At 37.9% G+C, this 16,965-nt stretch overlaps 1 protein-coding gene across 3 annotated transcripts in view; it reads right to left on the reverse strand.

The window, feature by feature from the left end:
- KCNMB2 (potassium calcium-activated channel subfamily M regulatory beta subunit 2) overlaps nucleotides 1-16,965 on the reverse strand; it is a 387,451-nt gene that overhangs the window by 82,570 nt on the left and 287,916 nt on the right. For all 3 annotated transcript variants that reach the window (XM_072142771.1, XM_072142769.1, XM_072142770.1), the window contains one exon: nucleotides 4,316-4,435. In XM_072142771.1, coding sequence (XP_071998872.1) covers nucleotides 4,316-4,371 — 56 coding nt within the window. In that variant the 5' untranslated portion in view covers nucleotides 4,372-4,435. The remainder of the gene's footprint in view (nucleotides 1-4,315; nucleotides 4,436-16,965) is intronic.

Here is a 16,965-nt window from a genome sequence, read left to right on the forward strand (position 1 = left end):
TAATTTTTTTTTTTTAACTTTTTTTTATTTTTACTTTTACTATTTTTCAGACTCCCTAGGGTACTCCAACCCTAGGTAGTCTGATTCATCCTATCATATACTGCCATACTACTGTATGGCAGTATATGTGGATTTTACTCCCCATGCATTACAATGTGCAATTAGGTTAAACAATTAGGGTTAAAACGAAGTAGCCTCGGGTATTCGGAACACCCGAGGCTACCACGGCGACGGATCACCGCTCCCCGTGACGTCATAGGGGAGCGGTGATCTACGACAAGATGGCGGCGCCCATGCGGCGCCATCTCTTTGAAGCCGCCGGCAGCATTGCCGGCGGCGATCGCGGTGAAAACACCCGCGATCGGTGCTAGCAGCGATCGCGGGTGTTACCGGTAAGCCTTTGCTGCAATATGCAGCAAAGACTTACCGGCTATGGAGAGGGCTCGGCCCGCGAGCCCTCTCCATGCACCGGGCCCCGGCGCGGGCTGTACTAGTACGGCGCGCGTCGGGAAGGGGTTAAAGGAACACTACAGTCAAAGCTGATTTATTGAATAATACCTTGTGCAAGGCCTGAAGAGAGGAGCATTACTAGGTTCTTGCAAGGTTCTAGAAATACAATTAAAATGCATCACTTTCCTCCCTTCAGGCCCTGCCCCATATATTATTCAATTAATTAGCTTTGACAGTGAGTGTTCCTTTAATGTAATGATATAATTACAAAAATAACAACAGTTAAAATTAAGAAAATTCTGAATTAAAGCTATTTTACATTTTATTATGATTTTTGATCATTTACATGAATCATCATAATCATTCATTTATTGTACAGGTTATAACAGTAATGAAAAAAACTATTTGAACGAAAAGTTGTTATTTTTAATAGTCTCTTCACCTTTTTGTTAGTTTTATTGTTTTATTTAGTTACATATAGTTACATGTTAGTATGACTGAAAAAAAGACATATGTCCATCAAGTTCAACCAAGGATGGAAAGAAAAGGGATGGCAAGAGAATTTAATAGTTTTTTAACATGATTTGGGAGATTGAGTCATGAATAAGGATATGTAGTATCCGAAAAGCGTAGACTGTTTCTGCTGTTGTACCTCTTGGCAAGTACTTTTACGATATTAAATAAAGTCATGAATTTTGTCTATTTTCCTGGTGTATCCTTGGAAGCTGAATTGGCCTTTTTGTGTTTACAGATTTGGGAGATTGTTTTATTTTAATAATTTCTGTATTGTACAGGCATATACACATAGGTGTGCTCAGGTTTACAATTTTGTCAGCTATTCTCCCACCATACATATGCAACTGGTGAAGCCAAACAGGAATGTAGTCATGAAGCCAGTGATTAATACGATAAGGTACCAGTAAGTGGAGACCACTGGAGGGGCATCAAAGGATGAAATACATAAATACCTTTATTTTATTTTATTTTATATACAATGATTCTTTAGAAATTATTCACAGTAAACTTATTTAAGAATTTCCTAACTACAGGATGCATTATCAGACAGACCTGGGGTCCTTTAATTGAGACTGGCTGGTCAAAGCCTACAATTGATGAGTCCCAATTACAGATGATTGTATCTGAGTTTTAAGTTTGCGTCCAGGGTTCAAATGCGTTCCATGCAACCCGGACATTTTGCTGGATTTTGCACCCACGCAGCCAATATGGTTAATTGAGCTACCCATAGCTACTTTCCAAAGCTGTGATTGGTCAGCGGGACAGCCATGGCCAATCACAGTGAGGGCTAGTAGGTAGCCATGTAAATATATATCTACTTATGTTATAAGTGTTTAGTAGGTTAAATATATTTATTTATAAAGGATCTGAGAACAAAACAACATTATAACTTTATATTGTAGATTTTATGATAGTTTTAAGCTGCTCGGAAGGGCATACCATGCTTTTTGGAACAATTTCAACATAGCAGCATCACATTTATTGTTTTCAGTGTTCTTCTATTTCTCACATTCTACTCAGTTTTTTAACCAATCTAACACTGCAGCCTGTTTTACCACAATACTTCCTGATCTATACTTCTATCACCTGCAAGAAGCAACACTATTTCGTTGTCCTGAGGGACTTGAGCTGTATTGCTGAGCGCCAATATTGCTATAAATCAAAATACATCTGATATTACTTATATACAAACTGACACACTAGTCTGCATTGTTTGTCCTACATGCAAGGCACTGCCTCCCTTACTGCTTACACCTGAAAAGGCCATAGAACACTCACATAGCTACTACTAATGGTGTATCAATGTAACAAGCACGGTAGTCTTCGACACAACAATTAATGTATTTGGAACTTATAATGAGCGAAAGTCAGATTGAACCCAACATCCCAACTCCCTGGCACTTTTACTCTATGGACATTGACAGACAAAGTAGATATGGGCAACTTTTACGAAATTAGGTAAAAGTCAAACTTGGTGAACATATTGTTAATTGTAAATGCTATTTTTTCCAGTGTAGAAACATTTCAAAATCTTATTAATAAATATTGTAATTCTGCCTCATTTATATAAAAATGTCTAATGAAAAATCTGACCTTGTTACAAACTAAGCAGTATTTTGAAGAAGGTCAAAAAGATTTTGTACTGAAAAAAACTTGGCGTTCGGTGCGGGGGAATACAGACGGTCCGTTACTTAAGAACACCCGACTTACAGATGACCCCTAGTTAAAGACAGACCCCTCTGTCCACTGTGACCTCTGGTAAAGCTCTATTGATGCTTTACTTTAGTCCCAGATGGCCATGATCAGCTGTAAGGTGTCTGTAATGAAGCTTTATTGATAATCATTGGTCCCATTACAGCAAAAAAAAAAAAAAAAACTGGGACTAAAAATGTTTTGTCTGGATCTACAATGATAAAATATACAGTTTCGACTTACATACAAATTTGCCTTAAGAACAAACCTATAGACCCTATCTTGTATGTAAAAATAATGATAAATACCAATTCTCCAGATACTAAGAGTACAATACATGGCCTGCAATATCTCTAATCAGAATATACCCATATACAGACTCAATGCTGGAATAACAATATTATACACAATAATTCACCGTCTGATTTATCGAAAGTACAAATTTTATTAACATATGCAGAGTTCATAAACATTACAATCACCACAACATAAAATCAACCCATAAAAAACCCCACAGAACACATAAGTACATCACGAGTCAGAATATTTAAAAGACATAGAATAGTAAGAACATGTGTTAGCTACTCGAGAGTATATACATATACAGAAGACTAGTGCCTATAGCTATACAAAACATATATAAATGAGTAAAGTGCCAAGTGCAATATAGTATAATTACTATAGTAACAGTGTATCAATCAAAAACAGAGCAAATACATATCGGTGGCAATGCAGTACAGGACCTGTCTGTATATCAAATACATATATACCATGATACAATAACACATTAAAAGTGCATAGTGCATACAAACTATTATTTAGTATACCAACCCGACTGCATGATTCAGTAGACACAAGTAATGTACCACAAAAACCCTGACACGCGTTTCGCCGTCGCTTCCTCAGGGGGTACCTGAATGTACCTATCTTGTATGTAACCTGGGGACTGCCTGCAGTTGCAATATCTGCCCGTGCAGCAGGAATTGTGAATTTTGTGAAAACAAGCCATGATAGATTCCCCTTAATGTATAGCTTAGCCAATCTTCCCTTAGCTTTTTAATACAGGAGAGCAAAAAAACTAAATAGTGCTGGTTAAAAAGACCTTTTTACCATGAAAATATAGTTTAGTCTCTTCTGTGTGATGTTATAAAGATGGAGGAGCCAAACAGATTGATACTGTATATAATTTTGAGGGGACAGTTTCAGTACAATTTGTTATTTATTCATTTGAATCTCTGCTTTTTCTATATTTAGAAGCAGTCATCAGGTCTGGTGCTATCGGTGATTGACGGTTATATGGAAGGCTGTCAATCACTGATAGGACCACCACTTGACTATATGATGTAAATACCAGAGTAAAAACCCACTTTTCAAAATTGCACAAGTTACTGAATCTCTCCCTACAAAACTAGAACTAAAAAAACACTTATGTATAGTATAATGTACACAACATTGTTTTAATAAGTTTCATGTTCTCTCTAGATGTAAAATTGTTGATACTAGTCATTTTCTAGTGATGTCTAAGTGGTCAGACCCCATCACTGATATATGCAGTATGCCTTTAAGGTCTGTAGTGAGGAGTCACCGAAGTCCTAAGATTTTACCATCCACATACGTATCATAATATAATAGTAACATAGTAAAACAAGAGTCCTACCTTCTTTCATCTGGTCTGTATGATGAGGAGGACCGGCCACTGGTCCAAATAAACATCTTAGAGTGTTGTCCAACTTTGCCTTTCCTGGCAGGGGTGGACTTGGCGGAATGATGTAGTGACCTGAGAGAAGGATACTTTGAGTCACTCATTTGAAGAACATGATGGAAATCAGTGCCCATTGCCTAAGGGCTATTCAGAACAACTTTTATCTTGCTAGAACTCGAAAAATTCTCAAATTAAGCGACAGATTGGCTGATTGTGAAAACAAATGCGTAAAATAATACAGCATCTCCTCTCTTTAATTGATAACGCTATCTCTGCCTTTGATTTGCACATGTTCATTTCCAGCAGTGTAAGATAAGGCACCCTTTATTCCTGCCATTGTAGATTTAGCTGTGGAAAATGAGGAGACAACAGTGACCTAGTAGCCGTAAAGTCATAATCCTCTAGGCTTTTAATAAATTGGAGTTTTGGATGCTACAGTTTTGTGCTTTATTTAATCCTCCCGTGTTTCTTGTAATTCTTTATTTCCTAGAGCAGAAATGTATCCAATATCATTTTAGAAATCCATGATGCTTTCATGCTACTTTGATCTGCTACCAAACCTGTAGTTACAGATCATCTCAGCTTTCGCTGCAGTCACTCTCCCCCTGACACCGCTCAGGAGAATCTTAGCAACGTGGCCAGGTGCTCCTGTTCCATGATGTCTGATGCCTAGTGATGCAAGCAGATTGTTTTACAAGGTTTGTTTCCTTCTTCCTTTATTGCGTTTATGGTTTTTTTTAACTATTTAATTGCCAGCTCCCTGGCTAAAAGCATAAGCTGCTGTGTGTTATTTGTCAATAAAGTATACATCCTCTTTTTATTGCTTCTTTATTCTGCGGATCATTTCTTAGGTAACTGGCTGAGAACATATCTGATTCTCTAGAACTCTTTATTATGTTTACCTTGTTCCCTTGTGTCTGCAACACTTTTTTGGCATTTTTTTACAGTTTTATATTGTTTCCCCTGTGTAGTCTCACTTATTTCATGCTTTTTGTATTGTTATACATGAAACAAGGATTTTTTTTGTCCTATTGAAAGTATAAAGGACAGAAAGTGCTTTGTTTTGACAAAAATGTACAAACCAATTTATAAATGACATTAAAAAGATGTTGTGATACACTATAGTACACATTTATCCTATGAAAAACTTTACTTAAATAATTCTTACTTAACCAAGTGCCTCCATTTTGTAAAGACCGTGACTATCCATTATTAGGAATTATTAGAAATGCTGTATGACAGAGGTTGCCCAGGATTTAGAGAGATCTTGTTGGCTCTACAGATATTTATATTTTACTAAATACTTGTTGTTTTCATAAAATAATAGTACTAGAAACTTTTTCTTAGAAATCGCATTTTGCCTGGTACCTCTGTTATTTTTCCTGGAAATGTATACGGCGCCGCGTCAGAAGAAGATTTCGGGACATTGGGTCAGTATAGTGTCGGGGTGTGATATCACAGCCCAGACCTGGCACTAACACCTGGGATCAGAAAAACTGTGCTTACCGGGGGATCCGATCCCTCCTGCCGCTGCCCCCTTTGTGGCAGGACCCGGCTGTATGTAACTGAGCATGCGCAGCATGCTCAGTTACTTACACTATACACTGCAATACAAGTCTATTGCAGTGTAGAGGCTTGATCAAGCTTGTTCAAGCCAAAAGGTGGGAAATGTATGAAAGTAAAAAAAAAGAAAGAGTAAATCATTTTATAATAATAAATAAATAAATAAAATGTCCCATAATCTCCCCAGTTACACATATAATGCAAATACAGTATATAAAACACAAAAACACACGAAAAATGTACATATTTGGTATTACCGCGTCCGTATTAATCTGTACAATAAATCTAAATCAATATTGAACCCGCTCGTGAACGACGGAAAAAAATATACAATTTTTCATCAAACACCATCACAAAAAATGTTCTAAAAAGTGATCAAAAAAGCTATGTTCCCTAATATGATACGACTGAATAGAACAACTCTTTTCGCAAAAAATAAGCCCTCAACCAGAACTGACAACAGAAAAATACAAAATTTATGGTCATGAAAAGTTGTCAATAGTAAAAACAATGCAATTTTCTCCAATATTGGTTTTGCTCAGTAAAATTGAGCAAAGATAAGAAAAACAATATAAAATGAGGTATCACCGCAATCGTAGTGAACCAGAGAATAAAGATAAAATATTATTTTTACATTACGGTGAGCGGGGAAAAAAGTGCTAAAAATCCAAAATTAAAATTGATGATTTTGTTTCTGTCACCCTTGAAATAGTTAATAAAATCTCATGAATAAGCTATAGACCCCCCAAATGAATTATCTATACATTGTAACTCACCACGCAAATAATAAGCCTCATATGTTCGCATTACCAAAAAAAAAATTAAAATTTATAGCTTGTACAATGTGACAATACAAATCTGCTGTGAATAGCGCTACTATGCTCAGCCGTGCGCCCATACAGCAGTTTACCACCAAGTATGGGGTATCAGTACACTCGGGAGAAATTGGGCATTAGACGTTGCAAAGCGTTTCATCATTTTATTTATTATGAAACTGTCAATTTTGGCCTAAATGAATGTATTTTCCAAAAAATCCAAAAGTTTCTAAATCTCAGGTCCATATTGTTTTAACCCATGTGAAACACTTAAAGGGTTAATAGACTCAATAGAAGTTGTTTTACATACGTTGAGGGGTGAAGTTTCTATAGTGAGGTAATTTATGGGGTTTTATTATCATATAGGCCTCTCAAAGTCACTTGAAAGCTGAGTTGTCCCTCAAAATTAGAGTTTTAGCAATTTTCATGAAAATGAGAAAAATTACATAACATCGTAGAAAAATGACAGGACGCATAAAATATCATCCCAACATAAATAAGACATTCCGTAAATGTTAATTATCAAGCTTTTTGGGTAGTTTTATTGCCTGTCTGGAAAGCAGAACATTTCAAACTTGGAAAATGAAGAATTTTTAGAAACTTTTGCCAAATTTTCACTTTTTTTCAGAACGAAATGCAAAACTTAGCACTTAAATTTAGAACTAACATGAAGTACAGTGTGTCAAGAGAAAACATTCTCAAAATCAACTCGATATGTTAAAGCGTTCCGAAGTTATAACCAATTATCATGATACATGTCAGATTTGAAAAATCGAGTCTGGTCATTAAGCTGAAAACAAGTGTCGGTGATAAGGGGTTAAAACTGCCGCACCTTCTTCATTAATCTGGCACCACCTGCACTGCTTTGGAAGTGTGCACCATTATTTTGGTGCACTTTGTTCATGCTGCAGAATTGTGGCGGAGACAGAATTGTGGCGGAGACAGAATTGTGGCGCTTGTCAGTAATAAATGTGGTACAGTAATACGTCCTTTTTGTTGCACATTTTTTCTGCCTTGGTAGACCCAGAGCACCCGCGACACTTTATATTCACATGTACAAGCAGCTTGCATGTTCTTTTCAGGACAAAGTCAGACAGAAAACCGGTGCAAACACTTTAATGAATGTGACCCATTGTCTTAGTATCATGAAGCAGCAAATTGCTTTACGAAAATTCTAGCTTTATTTCAACCTCTATACCCAAGGTTTCCCCATTTTTTCTCCCATCTACACATGACTGGAGTATGAAGTGAATGTAAACCAATTTTTTTTTTCTCCTTTAATAACTGTTACTGTTGTCAGTTTAATTCCTAAATAAATGACAATCCTGATTTCTACCCATCTAAGTTATGAACACATTTACTTAAGAATCATTCATGTGCTTGGTTTCTATGGAGACATATACTAAATAGCTGTGCATAATAAAATATTAAGAAAGTTGATGATTCATGGCTATATTAAGGAACCTCAAAGGCCACATTACTAAATCTTGCCATTTATTGCTCTATTGATACCTCAATGTCCTGTGTAATGTAGCATTTCAGAGATTCATCTTTAACATGCATTGCCTATGAATCTAGACACACAATACATGTGTAATCTGCAGAGCATCCTCACTTCATCTCATTGCCGCAAGCTATGGACACACTGATTGAAGCTATTGGAGCCATGCAGCTCGTCTGTTTCACATATGTCTGGATTTATGAGCCTTTTGAAAAAAGCATTAAGCATTGTACATCAAATCTTCACTTCCAGCATAGGAATCTATGATATACATCAGGGACTAATTTGTACACATAATTTCAAGCTATTGGGGTGGGGGGGATATATACGCCAGTACAAGCCTTGATTAAGTGTCAATTACCGGTGTGCACCCTTTTTTCCCCCATCAAGGTCACTTCCATGTCAAGGGTGAGAGGTGTGGAGTGTGTGGACAGTTGTTCTAGTGCATTTCCTATAGCCTGCACCAGGAAATAGCATGATTCTACACCAGTCAGGTCTGGAGCCTCTTAAAGAACCCAGGTGGGGTAGGGCATCAAGTGTTGTCACTTGATAAATCCGTGCCAGTGAAATGTTATAAGCAAAGTAGTTAGAAGGGTAATGAATGTGTTCTATTTGCGTATGTAAGCATAGGTTTCTATTGTGATTCTTTCTAGCAGAGGTCAATAAGCTAAAAGCTAGTTTTTGGGCCTTCTTTCTTCTCATTTCAAGGGATTCTTGAAAATCAAATTAAAGAGGATGGACACTTTTTAATAAATCTCTTCCAGTAGACATATCTTTTCATGAATGTGTACCTAGGTCTTTGAGATCCTCATCCGTTTCCTGTTCTCACCATGCTGCCCTCTTCATATATGCAATCTCTCTCACAGCTCTAGGCTGACCTCATTGCGTCTCCCACTGTGTCTCTCTTTTCAATATCCGTCCTCACAGACACACACAGGGAGAGGGGTGGGGGAGCAGGAAGTGTCATGATCTCCTGCTGTAGCCCCTCTTCATCACTGCTCAGTCATGAAAGCGGCACGCAGAGTTTGCAGGCAGCAGAAATGTAAGTAGCAGGATTGCTGAATTAATCAATGAACATAAAGGGATTATCATTAAGGCAGTAAAGGCAAACGGACAACTTGGCCCACTCCTTTAAATACATAAAGGCAACTCAGAAATGTACATATGGTGGACAGTCATGATGCCTTAAGCCTGTATTATAGAATATTTAGAGTGCAAGCATTTGTCTGAGATGTGTACAGCTGTAGGAGACCATGGAAATTATTTGTCTTCCTAATTTGTTCATGCACAGTACTCATTGAGCAGAAAATGGAAACAGGTTTAAAAAATTAAATCAAAGTATATAGTTCTCATAGGTCTTTGCTAACCCTTCAGGAGGGGTAGGAGGGGGGAATTAATAAAGGAAAGGAGGCAGATATCAGGAAGTTTCACTTTTAGTTCACAGATTCCCTTTAGTTTTAAAGGGAACCTGTGACCACATTTTTACATATACAGCCAGTGACAGGTTCCTATTAACTAACTTTTATTTTAAATTACCTGGCATCAGAGGGGGTGTGTCCTGTTGGCAGGCCTTTACCATCTTCTCCTCCCCACGCCTTATTCCTCTCTAGTATTCATCAATTTGTGACCAGGGTGACATCATCGTTCCTTTAGCCTCTTAACAATAGCAAATGTACCCGTAATGTACTGTATGTGATCACATGCAGCCTCCATGGACTTCTATTCCTCTCTATCCTCCATGGAGACTGCTGTGATTTTATGTGATCACATACATGGTGTAGCTATTGTTAGAAGGCTAAAGGACCTGCGATGATGTCACTTTAGCACAAGGCACTTTGTAAAATATTTACACAATATTTCCCATATGTACATTGAGCTTTATATGTCTGTAGTTGAATAAGTACCCTAAGGCCTCTTGCACACTAGCGTTGCGTTTCACGTCAGGGTGCAATGCGTGAAAAACTGATGTTTTGGCTGCATTTTTGTTCCATTTTTCCTTGGAGTAATTTGCGTTTTTGCGTTTTTCACGCGCGTGTTGTTAGCGTTGTTTTTGCGTTTTCGGCGCATTTTTGACGCGCGTTTCAATGGGAGACTCGAGCAGTTTTCAAAGGGACCATGATTTGGGATTAAAATGTGTTATTTAATTGAAAAATAATGTCTTCTGATAATTTGCAAACATCGGCGATCTATTCTTCACTGTTCCGCGCGTATATTATCTCCCGACAATTTAGCAGATGTGAAGAACAGTGAAGAATAGAATAAAACCAGTGAACACAGTGAACACAGTGAACACAGGATCATTTAAGATAAAAACACAGTGCAGAACACAGTGCAGAATAGATTACAGATGTTCGGCACATCTGCTTACTTGTCGGGAGATACGCGCGGAGCGGTGCGAACAAAATAGCATGTGAAGAACAATATATATGTGTGTAAAGAACACATTGCAGATGTTTCCATACATCTGCAATGTCTTCTTCACACATATATATTGTTCTTCACATGCTATTTTGTTCGCACCGCTCCGCGCGTATCTCCCGACAAGTAAGCAGATGTGCCGAACATCTGTAATCTATTCTGCACTGTGTTCTGCACTGTGTTTTTATCTTAAATGATCCTGTGTTCACTGTGTTCACTGTGTTCACTGGTTTTATTCTATTCTTCACTGTTCTTCATTGTGTTTTTTTAATTAAATGATCGTTCGCGAGCAGGGGAAATACTGTTATACTGGTCACCTAGCAACCCTTACGTTTAAAACGCATTGCACTCGCATTGCACTTGCAATGTTTGCGAGTGCAATGCGTTTTTGATACGTCCCCATAGACTTGAATGGGGCGTGAAAAATGCGCGTGAATCGCAAAAATAGAGCATGCTGCGATTTTGACACGCGTGCAAACGAACGCAAGCACGCGCGTTGAAAACCACGCAAATGGAGAAAGACCCATTGAATACAATGGGACAGAGTGCAATGCGAGTTCTGCGCGTCAAATGCACGCGCAGAACTCGCGCGTGAAAAACGCCAGTGTAGAAGGGGCCTTAGTCCCTAAGTACAAGGAAGCAGGGAAGTAATTTGAAGAGACTGTCAGACAAAATAATGGGGTGTGGTTCACTGGCAGCCCAGGAGAGAGAAGAGTCACAGCCAGCAGACAGCCAGAGCCAGAAAAGCTTTTTTGCATATCAGAAAAATAGCTGTGATTAAGGTACAGTGCCCCACTGGAAGCTATTTTTGGGTGATATGAGGGGGATTTGTACCCCTTTATCAGCAGGCATTGTTAGTCAATGTGAAAAAATTCTGTCGACAGGTCTTCTTTAATACTACAAAGTAAATTTGTACTTGGATGGTTTGGAGAATGAACACATTTTTTTTAAATGTACAAATACATTTTTCTCAAGAAAAACTGTTTTACAATGTTTATAGTCTTTGAGAGCAGTAAGACTATGCAACATGCTGGTTGATACAAGTTCAAGAGGGACTTGGATGACTTTCTTGAAAGCAAAAATATCATGTTATGGGAACTAGACTCTCGACATGGGAAGTTGTTGCAGGGAGTTATTTGAGTCATATTTGGAGACAAAACGAGGACTAAGGGAAAATTAGTATCAGTCTCATGTGTTTAGTTTGGTTTCTTCTGGGGAAACTTTGGAGGATTAGAAGTTGCACTGACTGGACCTGCATCATTCATATCCCACATGTCATCTAAAACTGCAATTCCTTTTTATTAATCTGTTACTATAAGGTTTGTTGACAGCATCTTGGCAGAACCAGAAATTTGTGTCCATTGGGACCTTTTCCATCTGTCATCCATTTTGCATTTTTATGACTTTCCAGTAATTAATAAGAAAGAAATCTAAAAAGAGATCTATTGTGGGCTAATCACCATCTTCAGTGATTACATAGGCTTGTGTACACGGTGGGTCTGCACATTTCCATCTGGCTACTACACATTAGCTAAGATGTTCTCTCTCCATTGCCCTAACCAGAGCTGCTATGGCAACAAGACATGAGGACAGGCAAGTGCAAACAAGTACGGTTTACTTAACTGCAAAAACACTAAGCGCAGTTTACATATGAATCCATCAAAAGAAATGCTGACATAGAGCGCCTTTTATTGTTTCCATTACTTGTCTTTAATGTCTATCGTTTACATTTATGTAAAACACATTTTTTTTGCAAGTGAAAAAGAAATCATGCAAAGTTTAGCATTATACTTTATTTAGCTATTGGAAGTTATGTCTATGTTTTTTTCGCATTGTTTTCACAAACAATAACAACCGCTAACAGCAGCCATTGCACATCATATCCTACATTTGTTATTTTCTTTAAGAACAAATCTCTGTAGTTATGATATGATACTTATTCAAGTCCATCAACAAGAGTGAAGAGGATATTAAAAGAATGAAGTAGAGGGCAAGTTATATCTTAGAACCTTGTGTTCTCTGGACAAAGTAAAAGATCCCACAAGACATAAGCGCAGTTGTCCTAGAATTTTCATCCTTGACGTTGCCAATACAAACAGAAATTCCACATAATTGATAACAAAGAAAACTGTACCTTTCTTTTTGGAAGACATACCCTGGTTTGGCTTACAAACCAAGCAATGTATTTGGGCCTCTTAAATAATAGTCAGACTTTGGATAACAGGTTTCAAATATGTTTCCTTCTCTACCTACAGCAGATGGCTCCGAACCCATTCAGATAAATGTTGATGGTGTTTTGTTTTATATCATGTTCCAACCCTTTTCTAAAGCAATCAGATTATGCTAAAATAAGCTCCTGCCATAGACCATACTGCAGTTTGGTATTATTTTGTAACTAAATCATGCCCTCTCTCCATTTACTAAATAAGACTAATTTAGTTCATCCCTTTAATTCCCAAACTCATTGCTCATATTATTACAATATGCAAGTGTTAGAATATGCTGACCTCTACAGTACCTTCTGCGTAGGGGCAACCGAGGCATGAAGATAAATCCATGTTCATATAAAATTATAAACTCAGAGAGATGACCTACAATTTATGTAAGGTGAATATATTATTTTATATTTGGAATATATATTATTTAAATCCGAATGTCACTAGAATTATAGAAGCATACTGCTAGGACTAAGAGTTGTGATGAGCGGACCTGGACCCAAACCGCACTGTTTGATCCATGCTGAACTTCATGGGTTCACATCCCAAACCCAAATAGAGACCACAGCGAAAAGTCTGTGTTCAGCGTTTGGCTCACTCAGGAAAGCTGGTTGATAGGTTGCTAAGGATCTCATCAATCAGCTTTTAGCCCTTTGGGACGACATATGGACATAACTGTGATTGACCTATTCAGGAAAGTGATTGTCTCTGTGTGTATACCTGTACTGTCTTCTAGCACAATGACATTAACTGCATGTATAACAATAATTCCTTTTTTTATATAACACATACAGATTGCGCAGTGCGGCATAGAGCTTGCCAAATCTGTCCCTTCCCACAAAAAAAGGCGCAAATGCGTTTTTTTCACCATTTTCACTCCATTTGGAATTTTTCCCACTTCCCAGTACACGGCATGGAATATTAAATAACGTCACTAGGAAGTACAATATAGCAGAATATAAGCCCTCATACAGCTCTTTACATAGAAAAACAAAAAAAGTTATAGATTTTTGAAAGTGGGGAGTTAAAGATGAAAAAGCAAAAATGATAAAGGGCCTTGGCGTTAAGGGGTCAAGGATTAATCCTTTATGTGTGCCTAAGACTAAGAGAATGGCAACATCTCGAGAAACTTTTTTTTTTAGGTTTACTTATTTACTCACAATTAGCTATTTATTTAGGTTGTACCATATGTGATACCATTAATTTTTTCTGGATCATTAGCTGGGAAATCCATGCCAACCACTGCCATTTAACACACAATTAAATACCTAATCTTGTATTAAATTGTAAATTAATGACATCAAATTTTAACTTCAAAGGTCACCTACACATAACATACAAGGTGTATGATATTATGTGTTTACTTAGTGTCTTTAAGTCTGCATGTGCATTGATTACTGACGTTTACTTTAAAATGATCTTTTCTATTTTAATACCTCATGGGGTGATAAAACAAATACTTTGCCTTATTTGTGTGCGCTTTTACAGGATATTGTATATGTTTATTTCCTCATTTTCTACATTCTTATTTTTTTCTGTAAGTTAAGAAGTTGAGATATAATTATTATTAAATAAATGCTCCATAGGTCATGTTTACACTAGACAAAGGACTGGAGCAGTGATTACACTAGACTGAGGACTGATTCGGGGGGCAGTGAATGCACTAGACTGTGGGCTTAGTACTAGAATTGAAACAGAATTGTGGCAGCATTTACAGTAGACTGCGGACTAACTGGGGGCAGTGTTTACACTAAACGGAGGATGGAATAGGGCAGTGATTACACTAGACTGTGGACTTGGGACAGTGTATATACTTGAATGTAGACTGCCCTGGGGCAGTGTTTACAGTAGACTGAGGACTAACTGGGGGCAGTGTTTACACTAGACTAAAGGGTGACTAGGGGCAGTGTTTACACTCGACTGAGGGCTCACTAGGGGGAGTGATTACACTAGATTGGGGCAGTGGTAATAACAGACTCTGGATTGACTAAGAGCTGTGTTAACATTAGCCTGTGAACTGATTGGGGACCAGGGTCGGACTGGAGTATCTGGGGCCCACCAGGGAAAATGTCATTTGGGGCCCACCCATTATAAATAAAGAATGCAAGACTATGCGTAAATAAATTGTAAAGCCTGCTATATTTTCTTGTGCAAAAAACACATCTTTGTGCATTAGTAACATCAATTAATGTATAAGTAGCAGGTTAAAAAACAAATTCACTTAACAACCAAATAGAGACGTGTGAAATTAGGCATTTTGTAAAATAAACTTAACCTGTCAGCAAGGACCTCATTTTCACTAAAGACAGGTTGTAAAAGCCCATCACACCTGCAGTGCACCTATGTCTTTCTGCTATCTCTGAGCATTTGCATTACAGAATAATTGTGTGTTGCACCCTGACAGAATCTTCTGTGTAGTCCCAGGGGTTGGGCTTTGGTTTGAATCCATTTAAAAAAACAACACGTGACATGCCTGTGTTGCAGACTCCTCAGCTCTTGAACCCCACCTTTGTGCTCGTGTACAGCTCCTCCATCCTGCTCCTTCACAAAACTCACAGCCTGGTGAGCCTAACATCAGGGTCAGCAGTGTCAGAAGGTGGAGCTGTACAGGAGCACAATGGTGGAGGTCAAGAGCTGAGGAGTCTGCAGCACAGACAAGTCACATGTGGTTTTTGAAATGCATCCAAACCAAAGCCCAACCCCTGGGGCTACACAGAGGATTCTGTCAGGGTGCAAGGTAAGTTATAACACACAATTATAATGTAATGCATAAGCTCAGAGGCAGTAGAAAGACAAATTTGCACTGCAGGTGTAATGGGCTTCTGCTACCTGTCTTTAGTGAAAATTAGGTCCCTACAGTTCCTCTAATCAACTGGCAGGTAGCACCTTCAATGCCCAAGAGTCCATATTAGGTACAATAAATAAAACAACATATTCAATTTTAAATAGAGTTAAATAAACAAAGAGTTTTAAATAAACAAATCTTCCTTCCACTATCACATCAAGGTTTTTTCAAGTTTCTAATACAACCTTTTTAACACTAACTGTTAACATAAACAAGAGAAACCTGTAATAGCAGCATTATAAAAGCATTCTTTTGAGAACAGAAGAAGACCCTGCAAATCGACTTATAATGTCATCATAGTCTAACTCCCTTGAGATATCACGCTCAATGTTCAGCAAAAGGAGCGACTCTAAAAGTTCCTGTCCAATCATTGACCGAAGACGATTTTTCACTATTTTTAGTTTAGAGAACACCCTTTCACATGACACTTGGGTGCATGCAAGGGTAAGAAGGTTCTTGTACACAGCAAAAAGGTTAGTGTAGGCAGCAGAGTGCAAATTGTAGTCATATAGCAGCCTGTAGCAGCATGTAAGACAGTTTTCGCAGGCTAATGTTTTGGTATCAGTCACTTCTTCCTCTTCTTCAGTTTCTTCTCTAATTTCAACTACAGGAGGACATGGATTTTTTAGAACTGCATAATTTTCTTTAAAGCTAAGTAACTCAACTTTAAGTTGAATAATATCAACTTCGGCCAAATCAGCTACAGTCTTCAAAGCATCTGATGGAATGTCAGTATAACTTATTTGGTTGAACTGCCTGGGGTCAAAATAAGCAACATCTTGAATAAGATTTTTATTTTTAGAGAATTTGGTCTCAATACTTTGTGTTGCTTGGTCAATGACTACATAGAAAACCGAATGTTGAAAATGTTGCAGAGGGTCAGAAGAGCGCTCGTCTACAGCTAATTCCCCAGGCATTCTCTTTTTTCTTGCAATTCTTTTTTGCGGTAGTGCTTTTTCAATTACTGCATTTATGGCATGTTCCTCGAGGGTGGAGTCAACTGACTGAATAAATGAATTAACATTCTCAGTCAGATCCAGAAAGGATTCCCTAATCTGCAGTATCTGATTCTTGGTATGTTCAACCATGCGCCACGCTTGTAATATGTCTAAACCACGTGTCTGCAGGTAGTCTGATACAGGGGATGCAATCTCAAAGATTTGCATAAACAAAAATGACACTAGTAAGGTTTCATACTTGGTCCAGCAAAGAAGAAGGTTACTTGCTTCAGTTACTGCTTTATCGTC

This window comes from Engystomops pustulosus, chromosome 3 (assembly GCF_040894005.1).
Source record: "Engystomops pustulosus chromosome 3, aEngPut4.maternal, whole genome shotgun sequence".
Taxonomy (NCBI): domain Eukaryota; kingdom Metazoa; phylum Chordata; class Amphibia; order Anura; family Leptodactylidae; genus Engystomops; species Engystomops pustulosus.